At 36.1% G+C, this 22,953-nt stretch overlaps 1 protein-coding gene across 1 annotated transcript in view; it reads right to left on the reverse strand.

Moving 5' to 3' along the window:
• pcxa (pyruvate carboxylase a) overlaps positions 1–22,953 on the reverse strand; it is a 233,831-nt gene that overhangs the window by 85,586 nt on the left and 125,292 nt on the right. Inside the window, exon 10 of the mRNA XM_056446283.1 lies at positions 4,478–4,660. Within this exon, the coding sequence (XP_056302258.1) occupies positions 4,478–4,660 (183 nt within the window). The remainder of the gene's footprint in view (positions 1–4,477; positions 4,661–22,953) is intronic.

The following is a 22,953-nucleotide window of genomic DNA, read 5'->3' on the forward strand; positions in this document are numbered from 1 at the left end:
TAGTAAGAGCTTGATTAGCTAGCCCAGGTGTGTCTGATGGCGGTTGGAACTAAACTTTGCAGGACACCGGCCCTCCAGGACCGAGCTTGGACATGCCTGACTTAGAGGCATGGCTTTGGACGGCAGGGAACGAAAATTATTAAAGCTACTATGCTAACGTTAGCATTCTGTCAGAACTCCTTCTGCACCTTAAATATCACAAATTTACTTCACAACTTCTATCATCTACACCTTAGAAAAAAAAATACAGAGGTCCAAACTTCAAAAACCCCAAATGTGTGTGCCAGCATTCATGATAGAGAGAATTTTTTGACAGAACGTTCCTTTTAAAGTGAACCAAGCCTTTAAATTTCCTCCATAGATTTAAATAGAAGAAATCTATAATCTAGATCTATAAATCTCTTCTCACTGTTTTTTAAAGTCCCAAAATACAAAATACTGGATTCTACAAACTCACCGAGCAGGCAAAACAAAGATGGATTCACTTAATAGTCTCCAAAACAAATTTCTGAAGACGCTTACAGGAAAGCTCCTTCCCTAATGGTTTATGTAAACACATTTATTTTATTCAGGCTGATTAAGTGCAAACACTCCATGACAACTTCTCCCATCCGCAACCCCTCCTCATCCTCGCAAATCGGCACATCAGAAAATACTGAGGTCTGTACCCTTTATCCGAGAGTGCCATTAGTGCCATTACTCCAACTCTGATCACATTATGCTGATAAATAGCGTATTATCTGAGGCTTGTTCCCATCTATGGTCTAACGTGACTCATCTGCTGTGTTCAGGTTTGTGTGTGGGAGATGTAAAAAAATAAAAAATAATGAAAACCTCAAGATGTTCAAAATGGAAATGTTTTTAGCTCCAGTTCACTCAGAATCTGATCAGAGCCTCAGATGGCAGCCAGCATGACGGTTGACAAGACTGTGAAGTGTCTGCTGCTCAGATGTGCTTCAAAAGAACAACACATTTAACAGGGGGAAACGGGAATCCATAGGATCCATCATGGAAATAAACCACTTCTCATCTGATCACTTACTCCGTCTCAGTTTGTCACATCTGGCGTCCCGTGTTCCCGTCGAGCTTGTCTTTTCATGGAAAGTTCTCTTTTTTTGCCATTGTGCATTCATACTGGCTATTATAAAAGAGCGAAGACGATAAACTACAAAGCCTAAATGAATATTAATCAGACAATGCCGCGTTTTTAATATTCATGAACTAAGCTGTTTACAGGTTAGTTTGCCCCCAAGTAAAAATCCTGTTATCCTGCGCTCCTCTTTGGAACGCAAATCAAAATGTTTAATCAAATCTGAGAGACTTCGCTTTCATTAAAAGTCTATTCACCCAAACTTCTGACACTCATGAAAAAGCTGCTGGAGCATCTGTGACCAAAATCTTAAAAAGCATTGTTGGTGATCAATGTTTATACGTAAATAAAGGCCTCAAATAAATCAGTTTATAGTATAAAGTGATCATCTTTCATTATAAGATTTGGATTAAGCCACTTAAGCCTTATGGATTTTTTATTTTATTTTTTGCCCCATTTATGAACATTTTGAAGTATTGTTAACACGAAGATAGTATGTATATGTATAGTATATATAATACTTTGTAAGTTTATTTTTTATGTATTATAATGCATGCATGATACCTTATTAACAATGGATAATAATGGTTTACAATACCTGTCTATATTGCAGCGCTTCCCATAGGTTTGAAATATACTTGCGGTGGTAGCCAGATTGAAAGACCACCATTACCCACAGCACATAAATGATTATGACAGTTTGTACAGTATTGCCAAAGCATTTAGATATGTATAAAATAGGCTATGTAATACACTCACTGGCCACTTTATTAGGTCCAGCTGCTCGTTTACACAAATTTCTAATCAGCCAATCACATGGCAGCAACTCAATGCATTTAGGCATGTAGACATGGTCAAGACGATCTGCTGCAGCTCAAACCGAGCATCAGAATGAGGAAGAAAGGTGATTTAAGTGACTTTGAACATGGAATGGATGTTGGTATCAGATGGGCTGGTCTGAGTATTTCAGAAACTGCAAATCTACTGGGATTTTCACACACAACCATCTCTTGGGTTTACGGAGAATCAGAAAATGAGAACATATCCTTTGAGTGGCAGTTCTGTAGGCGCAAATGCCTTGATGCCAGAATGGCCAGACTGGTTTGAGCTGATAGAAAGGCAGCAGTAACACAAATAACCACTCAATACAACTGAGGTATGCAGAAGAACATCTCTGAACGCACAACACGTCCAAGCTTGAGGCAGATGGGTTACACTGCCTCCACAGTCACCAGATCTCAATCTAATAGAGCACCTTTGGGATGTGGTGAAATGGGAGATTCGCATCATGGATGTGCAGCTAACAAATCTGCAGAAACTGTGATGCTATTATGTCAATATGGACCAAAATCTCTAAGAAATATTTCCAGTACCTAGTTCGATCTATGCCAGGAAGGATTAGGCAGTTCTGAAGGCAATAGGGGGTCCAACCAGTACTAGTAAGGTGTACTTCATAAAGTGGCTGGTGAGTGTATATTACAGTAGCATCATCAAATTAATACAGCCAGCCAGTTTAGATGTAATTTCATCCCCTCTGAGTGTATAGTAAAGTTTTTCTGATTAGTTTATTAAAGAATGAATTATTCAATGTTTCTCTCGCTCACATAGCTGTGCGTGTGCAGTCAGCTGTGGAGCGAAAGTAGGTTTAAATAAAAAGGTAATGTAAAATACGCTTACAATTAATGAAAACTTTCGAAAGCGAAAGCCAAATACCGGATTTTATGAGATCTAGAAACCCCGGCCAGATGCATTTTTTAAGTGCCAAAAAGGCATGTCTATGCGAGCCTGCAGAGTAACAGTGGGAGAGTTGACTGTTCTCACACACACAAACAGAACCAGCAGTAGCCTACAAAAAGGGTAAACAACAGGCATTTTTCCACTGGTTAATTGATCGCAGATATTTGGTTATTTTTGGGCGGATATTAAAAAAAAGTGTAATAATAATAGAAATAATAATACATTTTTAAAAAGTGTTGCCAAATATATTTGGGCGACCGTTAATATACCTGGGTGGCCCATTCAAGTAAAGTCTGTGTGTGGGAAGCAATGCATTGCATATATAAAAACATTCTTGCATATTTTCTGGAGAAGAAATAAAAAAACTATTCAAAACTATATATAATATATATATATATAAAATGTTTGAAACATGAATACAAGGGACATGTGTTATAACCACTTCATAACATTTTACAGCTGTTGAGAACAACAATTTATGTTAGTATTTATAAATTAATAAAAGTATCTAAAAAAAATTACTCGTGTTGATCATCACAAGATGCAATAGAGATATTAAGAAAACCATTTCAAGATCTGAAATTTTGCAAATATAACCATTTGGAATCTATAATCCTTGACAACTTAAGCGGAATTTTTTTTTGCTTTTACTGCTATTCATGAGATGAATCAACACAATGCAGTTTATAAAGTATTATGCATTAAGGCTGCACAATAGGTCATTACAGCATTATATTGCAATGGTCAAATCTGCAATAGTCACATCACCGGACCTGCAATGTCAAGTTGGGATTTTAACAACAAGGAACCACATTTCAGAACGGGAGTCATTGCAAAGTTTAACCCTAATAGAGTGAAAGATTTTCATTTGGATGTGTTTTTTACACCTGTGACTAAGATATTCATTTAAACCAAGACATTAAAGTTTATAGATTTAACAAAGATTTATTGTATTTATTGATTTATAGAATGAAGACTATACAGTTATTTTACATTGTTATTTACAGAATATTGAATTGCTGTTCTTCAATGCTGTTAGACTGCACAGAAAGGCATAAAACACAAAACAATTACTTTTTTGCCTTGTTCTATTTGATTTATCTGTGCTTGCAAATTGTTTCTTATGCTTTATACAGATATAAGTAAAATGATGTAAAATGACAAATTCTTTCAGAGTTATTTAAGTCATGGTTTATGAATTATCACAATATATATCTCAGAAAACAAAATACTGCAATGTCAGTTTTTTTTTCCAATATCGTGCCGCTCTACTATGCATGCATTAAAACGCATTAAGACTAACCTTACAATGCATTACAAATACAGCCTTCAATAAAAGTGTTACCTAAATATCAATATCAGTGTTCTAAAACCAATTACTGGTTTGGAATGACATGAGCAAATGCTTACAATTTTCCTTCTGAGGTGACCTGACCTTTTGTGTTTTATAAATGCGTTTTTCGTAACTAAAGGAATGACATTTGCTCTGAATCCATTTGAGCAGCTCACTATAATAATGACATCCAATCGCAGTGCATTTTTGACACCGCAGCACCTTTAAATGTGCAAGTGAAGTGATTTCCAAAGGTCTCTGGTGATCTGACTGGCCCTGATCATTTATGCAAGCGGTGTTTTGGAGAAAAGCCTTACCTTGACCCCACGGACGCGGAACTCCGCTAATGCTCGGCTCATTTTGGCAGAGGCCGCCGGCAGATCCTTTCCACTGGCGATGACTTTCACCAGGAGGGAATCGTAATGAGGGGAGATGACGGCCCCCTGGAAGGCAGACGCGCTGTCCAGCCTGATACCCATGCCCTCTCCACTGCGAAAGACCTGCCCAAGAGGAAAAGCAGAGCACGCTCAGAATACAGATTTACACTAATCGTCATGTGTGCGCTGGAGGGCCTGCTCTAAAATATTACACTTCACACAGACACTGTTTTAAACAGTACAAACAAACCAAACACACTTTATTTTGACAAAGTTTTTTTTTTACATAAGACTTTTTCACCTATTTGATAATTCTGGATCCTTAAATAATTCATAGCCAACACACCGCAGATGCTGAAGTTGTGTGTATTTTTAAATGTTTCACACATATTTCCTTCAATTTAGACCGCTTTATTTTTCACTGTACCTCTGTTTGTTTTTACTAAATTATTAATATTTAAATATATTATATTTAAAATTAAAATTATTTAATATTTAAATAAAACATGCGTTCATTATTTTTTGTTGGTTTATAACCATATATGAAGATGCAGCAATGCTAACTGGTCTTTTGTTACTTAATTTTATATAAACCGGTCATAAGAAAATCTAAAATAATTACAAAATAAACAAACATTGAGAAGAACAAAAAAAATCCATGTACAATCCATTACGAATTCAAATATGATCGTTTACATTTTTATTTATATTTTTATTATTATTATTAATAGTAGTAGCAGTAGTTGTTGTCTTAAACATTACATTTTAGAAATAATATATACAGTTAAAGTCAGAATTATTTGCCCCCCTTTTATTTTATTTTTTTTAATATTTGCCAAATGATGTTTAACAAAAAGCAAGGAAATTTTCACAGTATGTTTGATAATATTTTTTCTTCTGGAGAAAGTCTTCTTTTGTTTTATTTCGGCTAGAATAAAAGCAGTTTTTAATTTTTTTAAATCCCTTTTAAAAGGTCAAAGTTACTAGCCGCTTTAAGCTTTTTTTGACAGTCTACAGAACAAACCATCATTATACAATAACTTGCCTAATTACCTTAACCTGCCTAGTTAACCTAATTAACCTAGTTAAGCTTTAAATGTTATTTTAAGGTGTATAAAAGTGTCTTGAAAAACATCTAGTCAAATATTATTTACTGTCATCATGGCAAAGATAAAATAAATCCGTGATTAGAAATGAGTTATTAAAACTATTATGTTTAGAAATGTGTTGAAAAAAAAAATCTCTATGTTAAACAGAAATTTGTGGAGAAAAAAAAATTAACGGGGGCTAATAATTCTGACTTCAACTGTATATATATTTTAAATGATTTTAGACAGACTGATGTATTTAAGTAAAATAAGTGTAATTTCATCTTCATAATCATCATCATCAACAACAGCTGATTTTTGATTGCATCCATTTCAATTGAAAATCAGTTTGTTATATCACATTTAAAAGCTTTTCATGAGCTAACAGCTGCTTTAGTTTGTGTTTTTGAACATTGAGAACAATTTTCTATACCAATTCCATTAAATTAATTTAAAGATGCTTTTTTACTGCACAATATGGTTCAGCACAACTTGGTTCAGTTCAGTTTTGCTCAGCTCGGGTTTGCATTACCACTGCAATTTAGTACCACTTAAAGTAGGTGAGATTATTGCTATAGTAGGGCCGCAACAAACAAATTTTACACTCTCACTCTGATAGTGATACTGGTAGGGACAATTATATCTAACCAGTCGGTGATCAGCAGTGTGTTTACGTCACTTTTTGGTAACACTGCATGTTCGGAACAGGGATGTCCAGATGTCATGTAATCGGAAATCTGGCCCGATCACGCGGTATCAGGCTCTTTTGGAATCAAACGTTACCTCCCGATCAGTACTCAAATATATATATATTTTTACATATATATTCATTATTTTAGAATACATCTATAGTTATGCGGTGTCACAGAGTTAGACCTCTTTCTTGACTTTACACAGAAACAGCAATGTGCTGCATGTGCGGCATGACATCACTTTGTCGCAGAGACGCTATTGTTTAATTGAGGGCAAAGTAGAACAAAGAAGCAGCTTGAAGCGGAAATTGCGAGTATGTCTGCGGTCTGGAGGTATTATAAAGTTGATGACGACAACATTGCCATAGCAAACTGTGAGATAAGTAAACTTGGAATTGCCTGTCGGGTGTTTTAAGTTGAGGTGCTATTTGTTTTTATATTAGATTTATTTACTGTTGCACTTAAGTCCAAAAGTGAAGAATTGATGTTATTTATTACTTGATTGTTCAAGATACCTCACAGAAGTGCTCTGTTTGTTAACACAGTTGTTGAATGTTACAATAAGGCGAATTAAATAAAAAATAAGGAATATCCTGGATATGTTTCTTCGCTCTTCTTGATTCTTTTTTTTTTTTTTGTATTATAGAAGTATCGGATCAGGTTTCGGTATCTGTAGATATTCAAAATCAAATGACAGACTCGGACATGTGGGCAAAAAAAACCTGAGACATCCCTACTTGGAACCTCACTGTGCTGTACCATGCAGTGGAAATGCACATACATTCCATGGAAATGTGTTCAGTGGCACTCTGTGTTCTCCAAAACACTTCAGACATCCCTTAAAATAAACCCAACATTGGTGCAGGAGACTTTGCCTGAGAGCCACTAATGGTTGCAGTTACCCAAAGGTGAACAGGTAAAAACAAGTGGTTAAAATGCTTCGCTTGTGTGCAATTGAGCAATTTAACAAAACCGCTCTTGAGGATGAGGAGCGCAGGAGGCGGTTCTGAGTTGCGATAGGTTTCAGAAGGAAAAAAAAAACATTTTAAAATCTAACATTTCACAGACAGCTGCCCCTTGAACTGTACAAACAATCATCCGGCAAAAAAATAGAGCAACCGTCGACACAAGTACCTCAGGGGAGTGTGCAGGCAATAAGAACAAATTGAGAAGAAGAAATAAAAAAAAAAATACAACACACACTGACACACACAAACATGCGCACAAAAACCGCCAACTGGCAGCAGTCATTTACTGTTGCAATTGTGCTCAGTCTCAGCCTCTGGCATCCACATTACAATCATCAGCATAGTAATATTGATGTGCGCAGCAGAGATGCACCGGCGGAGGTATTGTATATGTGGGGTGGTACTGGGAGATATAATGAGAACTGAGAAATAAACAGAAACAGCTAAAAAAGAAAGATGCCGAGGCCTTGGCTTCATTAGGGTAGAGGTTTTAGTAATGGGAGCGATTGTGCCTCTGTTTATGACATAAGACATGCTAATGAACAGTCAATCCACCGGAGATTATACAAGCATCGCCATGGCAATCCAAAACAGTAATTTGATATCCCTCAAATTGAGTGGAAATTTGATTTGACGCCGTTTAATGGCTTCTGCCACCCGGCGAGACGACCGTCACAGAGATAAGACAGCATTTCTGTGTCATTTACACCCTGAACGCCTGTAATGAGTGGAAGAACGCAAATAATGGTTTTTATTACCAAAAAGCCATCATGAAACCAAAACTGATGGCATTTGCTTTCTGGAAAGGGTAAAGGAATACATTTCATGGTGTTCGTGCTCAAGAATTGATGCTAGTTTACAACAAATGCATACAAACAATGTATATGTATTTGCAGCGATTCTAACTATCTGATGTAACTTCAGTGTAGATTATTTATTACATTTTCACAACTGCTTTAAAAATGACCTTTAAAAAAATGTCATAAATAGAAACCAATATGAATGAATAAATGAAATTAGCAAAAATAATACACATTGCTAATTTATTTACATATTTAAAATGGTTATGTATACACACAAACAATTATAAATAAAATGACAACATTTTTATTATAATTATTAATTAAAAGTACAATTGTAAGTGTTCAAAAGCAATGTTTAAATTACTTTAAAAAGGCCACATGAAACATTTGTAACAAAATGAAAAACAAGACACTAATGCTGTGGTCCAATTCGCATACTTAAACTACGCCCTAAAAGTATGTACTTTTTTTTTGTGAAGGAAACGTATATACTTTAGCGTGTGTAACGGAAGAGTATGCAAGCTTTGGGACGACCTACTTCATCATTAACAGATCATTATGTTGCTTAGTTACATTCCCTGTCAATCATCTCCCAACGCACCATCCACATTTCTTCCATATGTAATTACCAAGCGGCAACATCCCGCTCTTCCTTGTGAAGCCAATACGGAAGTAATTGTAAGTACAATTCATTGACTGGCTTTTGGGGGCTGGTTCCTGGAACTCCAGATGTTCACTGACAGCAATGCTAAATTGGCCAATTTTAAAGCTCATAGAAACATGTTTACAGTCTGGTACAAAAGATGGTTTTGGTGCATATAGCTAATATTACCCTTCATAACAACTGTGAGGGGGTGAATTTATAACTTATCTGTTTTGTTTTTATGAAGTTATATTAAATCTGCATAATTAAGGGCGTGGACACAGCTAGGTCTCACTGGTCACCTTCATGTCACCTCAGCTGATTCCAGCTGAATAGCCGATGTGCTCGGCATATACATTGTATTTTTGTTTTGTATTATGCGAATTTACACAGTCAATTGCCTTTTGGAACTATTTCTTACAATTATCAGAAAATATGGCATGCTGTGTGCACTTAATTGTGCTCACAAACCATTCAAGTGGCCTCCATTTACAAGGTGAGTGAAATTGTACATTTATATAAGATCTCTTTAAATGTATTTGTTTTACTTAAGATAACTAATCATTTATATTTTTCTTTAGAACTTGAATTCACTTCAGAATCTGACAGATTGATTAGCTGTAGGCTATAAAACAGTCATCTGAAGCGTTGTCATACAGTGTTATGGCTGGATTTCATAAATAGCCTTGCATTTACCAACACAGACTACAGACTTTTCCTCCTCTAGAAAAACGTCATAAAAACAATGCTTAGTGGCTCAAAGTATTATAACAGTGTTTCTAAAAGTCTAAACACTTTATTGATATAGTATACAACCTAGCACATGTGGTCAGAACACAAATGAGTCGCAGGTAATGAAGTATTAAGTGTTTCTACCAAAGAAAAGCCTGTCTAAGCAAAATGCTAGCAAGCATCTTTAGCTCTACTGAGGCTCTGCCGCTTTGGCCTTTTTTGGTCCCCCTCGGTCAGTGTGATGACGCGCAAACTAAATGGCCACGGTTGGCCACGCCTACTTATAGTTTTATTTGCACTCTTCAGAAACCTATGGGCGACATCATGCATTCTACGTCCATATCTTTCTATAGTAACTACCTCCCTGACTGTAGATTCAGCAGCAGGTTAATCTGCCATTTAAGAGTCTTTCATGGAGAGAAATCTCCTCAGGTCTTTGGATAATCATCCATTCATAAGCTGATTTCCAAAACATATCTTGATACAAGTTCACATTATTGTTGTAGACGATATGTAACATGGAAACCATGAATCAAATATTTTCAAGTTGGCTAGATATTAATTAATAGTCATTCAAATAACTTTACTGAAGCCTCTCTATGACAGTTGGTCTTGTGCGTCCACCATGTTTGTAGTTTATTTACACTTTTTACCAGAGTTTGTAGTTCAAATCGAAATCATGTCCAATGTGCAAAGTATTTTGGGCAATATTTGCGGTTAGAGCACGGCCACTTTGAATTTTTACTGGAAATAGTAAATCATCCGAGAACCTTTGGCATACTCTTTTCAACATTCTACGATTTGACCATCCTAATTCTATTTTCGAATACTATTTAGGACGGATGATATACGAATTGGGACGCAGCATAAGATTTAATGCACAGATCGGTTTTGGATTGACAGATTTTTATTGCTATGGTTATAATAATGGGGCTTTTCACAGTTGCACAGTTTAACCCTGGCTCATTCTAAACCCTCATTAAGCTAAGTTATCTTATACTTACAATTCCTATGTTTTACCTATTTTTTTTCCCCTCATGTGCTGACATTTCTAAGAAACTAGCATTTATTTCCATCACAGTAATCGAAAAAATTACCAGAAACAAGAAAAATACTATTATATCATTATCCAACAAGCTCCACGCTGAACCATCCGGCTCAGCTGTGCTCAAAAAAATGAGACAGGGCAGCCATAACAGCGATCTAAAGCTGTGTACTTGGCTTTTCATCATCAGATAGATGCTTTAGGACAGGATTTCTGTTGAAGCGCCACTGATCTGGGTCACAGCAAGACTTCTGGAGGAAGTGTGTATCACAAAGAGATCTGAAAAGGAAGGAAGGCAAGCCAAAGCTCTGCATGGGTCAGTCTTATTCTCTCTCTTTGTTCTCCTCATCTCCCATTCTGTTTTTCTGGCTGGTAATTATGAAGCCAGGGAGCAGGTCTGAAATAGATGCCGAAACTGACGCTCGTCTTATTCAGCACCAGGGGCTTGAGTCAAATGAGAGCTTGAAATACAATTACAAACCTCTACCCAGCATGCTGAGAGAAAATTTGGAGTTGTTTTCTGATTCATGAGGTCCCTATGCAGCGCCCGTGTAGATGATCACAAGTTAATCTGTTTACTTGGAAAAAACACAACAAAACTAAACTGGCAAACACTTAGGGATTCCAAGCATGATGGCATCTTATATAGACATCAATAATTATAAAAAACAAACTCTGCTTCGGTTATCGGTGGCTAACTCTTCTGCTTTATAAACTGAGCATATTTTTATTCATTCATTGATTTTCTTTTCAACTTAGTCCCTTTACTAATCTGTGGTCGCCACATCGGAATGAACCGCCAATTTATCGAGCATATGTTTTACACGGCGGATGCTCTTTCAGCCGCAACCCATCACTGGAAAACATCCATACACATTGATTCACACTCATACACGATGGACAGTTTAGCTTACATAATTCACCACTGCGTGAAACATATGCTGGATGAGTTGCCAGTTCATTGCGCTGTGGCGACCCAAGATTAATAAAGGGACTAAGCTAAAAAGAAAATGAATGATAACTTGAAATTTTTTAATTGGATGTGTTTTTAAGGCCTGTCACTGCAAGATTTTGCACCATATTTAATGAACAGGTATGAATTAAATTAAAATAAAACTTTGACCACAAGAAATTATAAAGTTCACCATTTTAACAAAAAAATATTTCTTTAATTATTCATACAATGAATATGGCGTTATTTTAGATTACATAATAGAATATCTGTATGCCTATACTGTTAGACTTCACCTAAAACCATAAAGTGCTATTTATTCAATTTATATCTTTGTTCTAATGTTTTTCATATGTGCTTTTATTGGTTTTTTATTATACAAAACCCTCCCAATTGATGTAAAATTATAAAATTCATCCAAAATAGCCATCTTGTGATACATTCGTAATCGCAACATAAAATGCAGAAAATTTTTCACAATTTCCTTTTTTTTTTAAATGAAGCCAAATCTGGAGCTTATCTCACAAAATAACCTACAATAACGGTTCAAAAACTAGTACACCCAAATATGTTATAGAAATATGTTAAATACAAATATTTACAAAAAGAGGGAAAAAAAAGAGAGAAGCAAAAAAAAAAAAGTTTCAAGATTTAGTTGAGATTTTGTAGGTTGTAATTTATTTTTGCAATATTTAGCTTGAATTGTATATCTATCAATTTTTCAATATGTTTGGTGACTAAAATATTATTTGAATAAATAGATCAGTTTAATATATCTGTTTTGCTTAAATGCACCAAAATACATTGCCTATATTCACTGAGAATTTTGCTGAGCACTGCATACATGTACACATTGCTATCTGTAGCAAAACGAGTGTTCACAAAAAAAGATTGATCTTGACCTGTGGCTCCAAAACTCATGGCTCACACCACCAAACACCCGTTTCTGTGGCCCACTGCAATGTTTAAATGAACCTGCTATTTGAGGTGGGTTGGTAACCTCAAACACAAGACTCCAATCTGCCAATGAATTAAATAGGCATACAAATAACATAACATATCATTAACCCCGGAATGCCTCGGGATGGCACTTCTTTAGAAAACGTAAAAACCAAAATCCAGGCAGATGATGTCTACTGTGGGTAGACCATAAGTGGAGCTATCAAAGAAAACAAATAGAGGGGATTTAGACTAGACCTGTGCAGGACAGATTTTTCTGCAGTGATTAAGTTGAACATTTGAGTTACATCTCTGAAAAAACAAATGTGACATTGTTGACTGCACTGCATCCGACTAAAAAACACTTTCACAATGGGAGAAACAGGCACAATACCACAGCTTGCCACTTAACAAGTGAAAGAGCCACAAGTAGTGTTGCTTCTGTGAGCTAGATCAATTCCAATTTATTTATTTTTGCTTGCATCTACTTTTCAGTAGTTCCACGGATAATTGTGTGCCATTGTGCAAACATGGGTAGGCTATCTTAACACTTGCATCTGCATCCACCTATCAAATCTTGCCCACACTGCATCGGGTGCAGCAAGTGCAGGTCTCTAGGTCAGATGAGCAGTCAAGACTGACAGAACTGGAGCACTGGGCCTGATGACAGCTATGTATGCAGCAAAAAAAGAGGTTGCTCATTATTTGAATTGGCGAAATCAAATGATGAGCGCATAGTAACCATTTATTTATTGCTCTAACCATTTTTTATGCTTAACGTACCATCATTTATTACTTAAACCATTATTGCTCGTAATTTAATTATACATCAAATAATGACTAGACATTTTTTTTTTACTTTTTTTAACATTGTTGTTTCTAATAATTACAGCTGACGGCCACAAGTTAAACAACACTTATCTAAACCATTGAGAAAATCCAACAACTCAAAAATCAACAAAAAAGCAGTAATATAAAATGCCAGTTGGTCTAACAGCTTGTCCCAACTACAAACATTGCTGTGATAAAAATGTATGTTTTTCATGTTAATCAGAGTTTTCTTTTCCTAACCAGCTCAAAAAAATGACTATTTTAGAAACCGTTTTAGTTTCTGCATCTTCATAAGTGGAACAACAGCATAAACTACTGTGACAATGTTAACGTCCGGTACTGATTATGTGTTTATCCACTGTTAAAGTGGAAATGAAGCAGTCTGAAGCGGTTTACATTGGTTTCCATTTTGATGAAAACATTTAGCTTTAAGTGCAAGGGCGCCGCCATCTTGGAATATCACTTTAGGTGCGTCCCAAATTGCATATTGATGCACTATCCTACACGATTTCGTAGTATAAATAGTGTGTTTACACCGAAAACTCTAAAAATATTAAGTGCACTTTAATTACCCAGATGATGCACTCATTTAACTGGTAAAATGAAGTGTGGAATGATGGACACTTCATGCACTCAACAGCCAAGCTTTGCTCACGTAGTGGAAGGGGCAGAGCTATCAGGCGCACATGTTGTAACTTTATTTATTTATTTATTTTGGATTGTGAAAGCAGTATTCTCCTACGAAAGTGATTATAGCACGTCCCGATGGTTATAGTCATGGAAGGTATTATTTAGTAGTTTGGTCATTTATTTCACTCATTTGGCAAGCGTCAAACATCATCAGGGAAACGGTTTAAATTTCCGCTTAGTAAAAAAAAGCATTAGTGTTCTATTTGGGATGACACTGCATACATATACTATACTGTTGAGTGTGTAATTGCATAAATGCATAATGCATAAGTGCATAGTGTATAGTGTGCCATTTGGGACACAGTTTTGTCTGACATCAAGTGGTTGGTTCTGTTCCCTCAGCTGAACCAAGTGTATCTGTCTGAGAACTGCAAGACGGGGTGTAACATGAAAGGGCATAACTTGTAATAAGTTAAAGGTGTAACTTGTAGTTATTGAGATCCCGTTGAACCATGCGAGATGTCACAACGAGATGTTGTTTGGGAAAATGGCGGAAATACTTACCAGAGAACATTTTTGAACAGGAAATGCATCCATGAGTTTTCTCCAAATTTATAAACGACCAATTCATTTAATATATCATTATTATCATCATTATTATTATTATTATTATTATTATTATTATATTCATTCATTTAGCAACTCCTCCATGAAACTCCACTCGCTGTCTTCTTTGTCTATTTTGTCATTACAGTTAGCCTACCCCGCATCACCCCCTGTGGTTGCAAACAGCAGTACAATGGCGAGCGCGTCAAGTATGAAAGCCTCCGCAACTCACGGCTGTACATTTAAAAACTGTGATGGTTGGGTTAAGGGTAGGGGAAGGTGTAGATGTTAATAAGTGTAATGGTTGGGTTTAGGTTTGGGGAAGGTGTAGAAGTTAATAACTGATGTACAGCGCCATCTTGCCGACAACATAGTTTTGCCATGTGGGTCTCCAAAACGTGACAAAAGTGTGAGTGGGTCTCTAAAACAAAAGTTACCCCTCTAATGTACTAGAAGTTACGCCCCTAAGGCTCCTTCATTTTCCGCCCCAGTCTTGCAGTCCACAGACAGACCCTACTCAGCTGAACATACAATGGAAGTAATGGACTGAAAATGGAGACTGCAAAGCCTAATTTAACACAATGCGTGAAGTTGTGAACTACATCGCAGAGCTGGTGCAAATACAAGCATCAGATGTGTCTAATATATAAAAAATATTTATACGTTTTCTATTTTCCTTTTTCTAATAGGCCTATAGTTCGTTTGATGTGCCTTGATCCACTCTCTCACGCTGCTCCAGCGCTGCCTGACGAAGGGATTTACATTTAGAATAACGTAATGATTAAAGCACATGACTTCACGGATGACTAAGTCATGTCTTTGTGGATTATGTCAAGACACATTCCGTTTTCAAGTTGATCAACTCAGCTATTTCTATCAAACCTCTTCAGCTGCTTCAAAACGCAGCAGCACGAGTGGTCTTTGATGAACCCAAAAGAGCACATGTCACTCCGCTACTCACCCATTTGCACTGGCTGCCAGTTGCTGCTCGCATCAAATTCAAAGCTCTGATGTTTGCTTACAAAGCGACCTCTGGCTTTGCTCCTTCGTATCTGCTCTCACTTCTGCAGATTTATGTGCCCTCCAGAAACTTGCGTTCTGTGAATGAACGTCGCCTCGTTGTTCCATACCTAAGAGGGAAGAAATCACTTTCCCGAACTCTCACATTCAATCTGCCCAGTCGGTGGAATGAACTCCCTAACTACATCAGAACGGCAGAGTCACTTGCTGTCTTCAAGAAAGAACTCAACTGTTTAGTCTCCACTTTCCTTCCTAATCTTAACTGCCTCTCTGGCTATACCACTAACTGTACTCTAAAAAAACAAAACAAAAAAAAAAAATACTAATGCTTTGCTTCTTAGACTTTACACACCAGAAACTTGTCTACAGCACTTGTTCACTGCTGCTCTTATAGTTGTGTAAATTGCTTCCTTGTCCTCATTTGTAAGTCACTTTGGATAAAAGCGTCTGCTAAATGACTAAATGTAAATGTAAATCTGTCAACATGAATGGCGTAAAAACTTGCCATGTGAAAAGCTGCACCGATATTAGTTTGATTTGAGCACAAAAAGAAGTGAGCAGCTGTAGTACTAAAAAGTGAAAGTATCCACCCCATTAAGTCAGCACCAAACCTTGTTAAAACCATGGTTGAAACCCAGCCAGGCAGTCAGGCAACATAATACAGAGAGCGAACCAAATAACATCAAACAATCTGTAATTAAAAAGGAACAAAAAAGAAAAATAGAATAAATACTTTTGTATAAATTAGACGCGCATCTGATGCTTGTATTTGCACCAGCTCCAAACCCACAACCTTACGCATTGGGTTAAATTAGGCAGTCTCCATGTTCTGTCCATTACTTCCATAACCTCAGGTGAACAGGTACAATAAAACCAACCACGGGGCATCAGAGACACATCGATATTCCAAGATGGCGGCACCCTAGCATTAAAAGCTATAGTAAAACATTTCATTAATTGAGTTTGTTTAATATTTTTCCATTACAGTAGATATCAATTTACTGTAAGAATGTAAACTTGACTGACTGCTTCGCTTCCCCTTTAAATGTTTCTAATGTCTGGTTAAGATATGATGTAGCACATCACATATAATTAGCATTGATGAAAATGGCAACAGACTAGGGTTGCTTAAGTTAAATGGGTGCTTGGGTTGATCTGGGCCAGTCATTCCAACAACAGTAATAAATAGTAAAGGTACAAAAAGAATACCTCATGTTTAAAGGGATACCCAAATATGATGATTCTGTCACCTTTTATTTTTTCCAAACCGGTTTGTGCTTTTTTTTTTTTTAATTCTGTATATTGAAAAATGTTGTAAATCTGTTCTTTTACCCACTTATACATGTCAATGATTACCTGTTTTAAACATCCAATAAATCTTCAATAAATTGTGTTCTTAAAAAAAACTATTAAAAAAAGAGGTTTAGAACAAGTGAAGAGTGAGTAAACGACAGAATGCTCATATTTAAGTGAACTATCTCTTTAAGGCTACAATTAACAAAATAACCCAATCAAATTCAACTGCAAATACTTTAATCAAGTGAAATAATAAGAGCTCAATATCAAATGTAATACTGACACAGTCATACTTAAACAGAAGTGATAAAATTGTTCCCTATATGTCTTTTTCAGTAACTTCTCATGATATGAAATATTTCTTATGACGGTCAAATTCTGAAGTCTTTTTAAGGGACTACCAGGCGACTGGAAGATGCCCACAGAATTTTATTAGAGTGACATCTTGAAACTTTCAGGCAGGAAAGAGAACAACAGGAGTCTGCTAGCATGAAGAAGAGAGGGAGAGAGGGAAAGAGAGAGAAAGATTTCAGCAGGTGAAGTGTAGAGTTTCAGAGAAATGGTAATAGAGGGAAAGAGATCCCACAGTTTCTGAGCTCCTAGCAACCCTGCATGCTCTAACAGGCAGAAAACCATAACAGCAACCCAGGAGAGAGATGAGCGCCAAACGCTCACCCCGATTGTTTTATCTCGGAGGGAATATGAAATTTGACGCATGGAAGATTGTGTCTGGAGCATGTCAACCTAATCAAAATCACTTATTTTAAAAGAAAGATCTGATTTGGTTTGAAAGCCTGTCTTATCCGAAAGAAGATGCATGATACGTATTTCAGAGCGGCACTTTTTTGCCTTTTGACAAAAGATGGACTGAAATTTATCTGCATATAATATCATCTAATTCATAAAAAATACATTCGGCTGTACTTTGGAATATGAAATAACCCTTTTACAGTATAAAAAAACAGCACAGATTGCATAATGTGGGTCAATGGTACAAATGTCTGTGATTTGATTAATTGGCCGTGTGCTGTATGTGATATTATGACATTCATCACACGTCAGGCTCGGTTTGTAGCACAGGAAGGAGACTCGTGAAGACAGCAGGATATCGAGTCTGGTGGAGGGCAGTGTAGCTTGGTGAGCTAGATAATGTTACCTGCTAGGACACAAATCATTTTCAGAAAGAGTGGCTACTGGAATTTAAAGTGGGCTCAGTCCCATAAAACTAAGTTATAGAGTAGTGCTGGAGAACAGTGTTTTGAAACTCTGTTTGCTTTGGTATACATTATTAATACCTGTTTGTCCTTGTACAACATTACAACTGCATACTATTTTAGGATCACTGACATAACACTGGAGCTTTTATTAATTCATAGATTATTTTTTATTTTGTTTTCATTCGAATGCAAGTAAGTTTCTGTAATTTTAAGTTTCTGTAGTTTGTTAAAAATATACACATTATCCATTATTTAGATGAATTACTTCAAGCAAATTAAATAAAGCCTTAAAAAAAAAAGATGTTTTATGTTTCATTTTTTCAGTAGACTGTCAACTGTCAAAATGGTCTGTTTACACGTATTTCACACTCAGACACATATATACATGGTTTTAAATGAAAGATTATTTTATAACTCTGCTTCATGTTACGAAGACAGCGATGAAGAAGTAGATAATTAATTCAGTGTTATTAAAGGGAGTAATATCTTTAGAGACATGTTGTGTGATTAGTAAAGGTGTTTGGAATTTAATAAACTTGGCATACTTCAAGCAAGTTTTAAAAGCAATATAAAAAAAAGAGATTCTTTAAAAAAAAATCTTCAGCATGGGAGCATTTGTTTTTAACATTTTCTAATAAAATGTAGTTTTATTATCACAGTTATAAATGATCACAAAATGTTAAATTAGCAGACAGTTATTTTAAATTGTCATAGAAAACAGTAATCAATGTTTTACAGTCTCAATTTGTTATTATTGAGATGCTATTAATATTATACAAAATGAAAAAATAAATGTATATTTGTAAAACTTGCCTAAAATGTCTAAGTTTTACAAGACTTTACAATAAATATAATATATTAATGCATTACCCAAAACTTTAAATTAAAAACAATAAATAAAACTATATATATATATATATAATATTTTGGGTAAAAGTACACGGAGTAATAGAAAACATACTTAATATTGCACTACCCTTTCAATTCAGTTATTCATTTTGGAAGCTTTGATATCCAAATAAGTAAACCGGAAAATCACAACCAAAAAAGCAATTACAAGACACTCATTACGTCCTGAATCCCCAACAATCCAAGAATGGCTAGAAATAGTAAATTATATTTATGTGATGGATAAAATGACATTCCATCTTCGACTCCATAAATTGACGTATTTAGAAATATCTGGTCCAAGTGGAATGAACACTTTTGGTTGCTTTTACAAATATAAAAATATTACTGATTCCCATCCACAGAACAAACATTTTTTTAATTTACGACCCATTGCACCCCCCCCCTCGTATTCCTCTCGAATGTACAGCTGATGATAACTAAAGTTGGTGAATAAAGATTCAACCCTCTCTGACCTATGTATATTTATTAGTTACAGATATTGCCCGTTTCTCGGTTCCAAGAACACAGCAAACAGACTCGCATTCTTGTGAAGACTGTTCTTACCAGGTTACCTTGAAAAAACAAACATAGGAGACCTCGAGAACACAGAATGCGTTCTGTGAGAACTGAGATGATGCATTCTTCCTGATGGTCAAGTTTTTAATAACATTACATTTAAGCATTCATACAATGATTTGTTGTTTTTCCCAATTGTAATTTGTAGATAGGTAGATAGATGGGTAGATGGATAGATGGATGGATAGATGGATAGATGGATAGATAAAAATGCACACAAAAAAATAAAAATAAAAAAAATAAATAACTTACAAATATACTTTGCACAATACAAAAAAAAACCCACCCCAAAAAAACAGATTTTAATATGAATTTCAGCAAATAAACAGCCTTAACGTGTTCGTGCCTTTATTAAGATTTTCATGGTAATGTTTACTTTCACAGTCTGATTTAGGGAAACTCCTGAAATAAATAAGCGATATCTCTGAACTTTAATAATAAACAGGTATAAAATGTTGCGCTTCCCACCTCCTTTATTCAATTCTCAATGACTTCAAGGACTTCCAGAGCGAGTTCAGTGCTCAAGTCTGCATCGGTGCATCCTCGATACCAAGAGCACATCCGGGTACTTTCACGTGTCTTCCGTTCTTGAGTATTGGAACTGAACTTTGGCAGTTGATGACGTTACACGAGAACACAAGATAGCTGAAGAACGCATATTGAGAAACAGCCATTACTTATGTTTCCATTTTATTGTTACTGTTATTTACATATTTACATATACAAATTTACATTTTATTTTATAAAAAAAAAAAATTGTATTGTGTTCTGTTACTTTATAGTTTGTAAAAAAGAAAAATGTTTAGCAATGGGAAATGTGCCTTAGGTGAAATCATTGTACGGTATATATTTGCTACTATAAACAAAAAAATTCATAAGAAATAAAACAATCTTATTTTCCTAGTCCATTTTTTGCATCCTGTTCATAAAATACATGTCCATAAACCTTACATTATTGTTTATTTTATGAAATAAATTATCTAAATTTTTTTAATTTGATGTTTATCATCTCGAGCAACCAAAATGGCTTCATTTTATGGTGTTCACTTTAGTTTTACTTATAATTCCTGCCTCGGTGAGCAAGGGACTCTTCCTGACCAGCATATTTTAGCTCCCCAGAAATAATCAGTCCATCATTCCTGGCATTGTATTCAAGTGCAGATGTCAAGTATGACACGAAGTGGCAGATGCCGGAGACTGAGAGGTGAGACTCAAGCCTGCTGGACGTGACCTGAAGAAAGGCCAGTAGTTGCCTGCTGAGACAGGAATCTATCAGGCTAAATGCAGTCAGTGTGAGCCGCGAATGTGCTTTTGTTTGCCAGTGTGCAGTGACATTTCCACATTACAGTGAGTAATGCCACAGGCTCCTGCTCATCATTGCGCAGGTGTGTGTGTTTGTGTGTGTGGCCGCATGCATCTCACTCCATCTGGAGACGGAACCAATCAGAAGTGTGAAGTGTCATGATCTGGGAGCAGTTGTGCATCATGGGACATGCGCATACATGTGTATAAATAAAAAGAAGTCATGGTCTGCGCAATGATCCGTGTGCTTTATTTCCACCCTCGAGATGCTTCAGCAACTGGGCGATCTTAAAAATGGCCACCTGCCAATCTGGTGTTTTCCTACCCACCCCGTCGTCTTTGCCTCATGTTTACACAGCAGCCTTTCCCTATAAAGTAGGTCACCTCCTCCGTTTCCCCAGCAGCCTCAGATCGGTTTACCCTCAGTCTATGTCAGCATCTCTATTCTGCGGTCCTTAATCTGCACATGTCTGTCCTGGGGTCTGCATCCCTGCATCCCACCACAAGGCGAACGCTAATCGTGGGTGTACAGCCCGCTGGGAAAACACTAGATAACCTTGGTAGCACTATATTTTATTGATCAGTTTCGCATGTACATATCAAAGTCATTACATAAAGTGGGTAATAACTAGGTACAATCCACAAACCTACAAGCCTCTTCACAAAGAACGCTGTAATGCATGTCAAGTACACTTACTGTGCAACAACCTCTTGTTCGTCAGCACATACATGAATCAGCAACTCTAACAACCATAAATATCAACTAGTATGCAATTGTCTGATTAAAGCAATTGTTAATGTATCATTGAGTTGTGTTAGTTTAATAATAAAAAGAATAACGATTAGATTTTTTTTTTTTTTTGCAAAATTAAAATAAATAAATAAATAAATAAATGTAAAAAAATATTTAAAAAAAAAGAAAAAAAAGAAAGAAACCACAGTTCTCAAATACTTGCAATTAGTCAAAATAATGACAATCGGATTATTAAATGAATAGTTGTGGCAGGCCTAATATCAAATTACACAGCTCTCTGGAATACTTGATTCTGACTGGTCAGTCACACCATTACAAGGTATGTTATTCCCAGATAACCACCGTTAAAACTAATAACATGTGCTCATCCGAGTACTTTGAATCATCTTGACTGTCAGTGAATACGTTCACATCCACATGCTTGTATATCGAGTTAGCAGTCTGTCATTCTTCTGTTTTTGGCACCATCTTGTTGCTGAATGATACCAAATTCCCTTTAAGGCAAGTCATTTCACTCAGCAGCTATCTTTAAAAAGCCTCTTGGGCAGTATGCTCGAGCATTCTGTCTGAATGGGGAAACAAAGTTCTCCAAAATTGTTTGCCAAGCTCACGATTGCATAAGGTATTTGGGATCACCAATTAAATTAAACAACAACTGTTTCCAAACATTTGAAATCAAACAAAATCTGCAATTGTTTCAGGATGCCCAAGCTAATGCACATGTGCTCTTGAAAGGAACGGATCATAACACCAACCTCATTTATGGCTGTTACACATTATCATCCTCTGAATAATGCTTCGTTAGATCACGCTGGTCTTCTGGAGTAATTTACAACGTGGTCTTGATGGCAAATCTCTTCCAGAAATGATAACGGCTCTTTGTTTACAAGTTTGCGGGCATTCGAATAGCTGCTGTCATGTGATGTGCGTTTGATAGGACGGACTGTACCACATGTTTACTTCATACAGATTACAAAACCAAAAAAAAATACATTTGTTTTGAAGTGTAGTCGGTTCATTTAAAAGAGATTTTAAGGTTTATGGATATATGGCTTATGTCTATATAACAAGTATTTGCTGAGATTGGCTCCTGTATTAGTAGGCGGGGCTTCATTCACCATACTGACAGCTCCACTTTTCCCCACTCTAAACTTTGAGTGAAAACTCTTGTGTTTTCCATAGCAATGATCTCAAAATGAATTCCTGGAGGGCCACAGCTCTGCACAGTTTAGCTCCAACCACCTCCAACTCACACCTGGTAATAATCTTTAATAGTCTTGTACCTTGATTAGTTGGATCAGCTTAATTAGGGTTGGAGCAAAACTGTGCAGAGCTTTGGTTAGCCATCTGTTTGTCTCTAACCAGTCTCCTGTTTTCGTTACTGTAGACTAGTTCAGTAAATAGAAAGAAAGAAGAAATGCTCGCATTTGT

The sequence above is a fragment of the Danio aesculapii genome, chromosome 21, assembly GCF_903798145.1.
Source record: "Danio aesculapii chromosome 21, fDanAes4.1, whole genome shotgun sequence".
In the NCBI taxonomy this organism is placed as follows: Eukaryota; Metazoa; Chordata; class Actinopteri; order Cypriniformes; family Danionidae; genus Danio; species Danio aesculapii.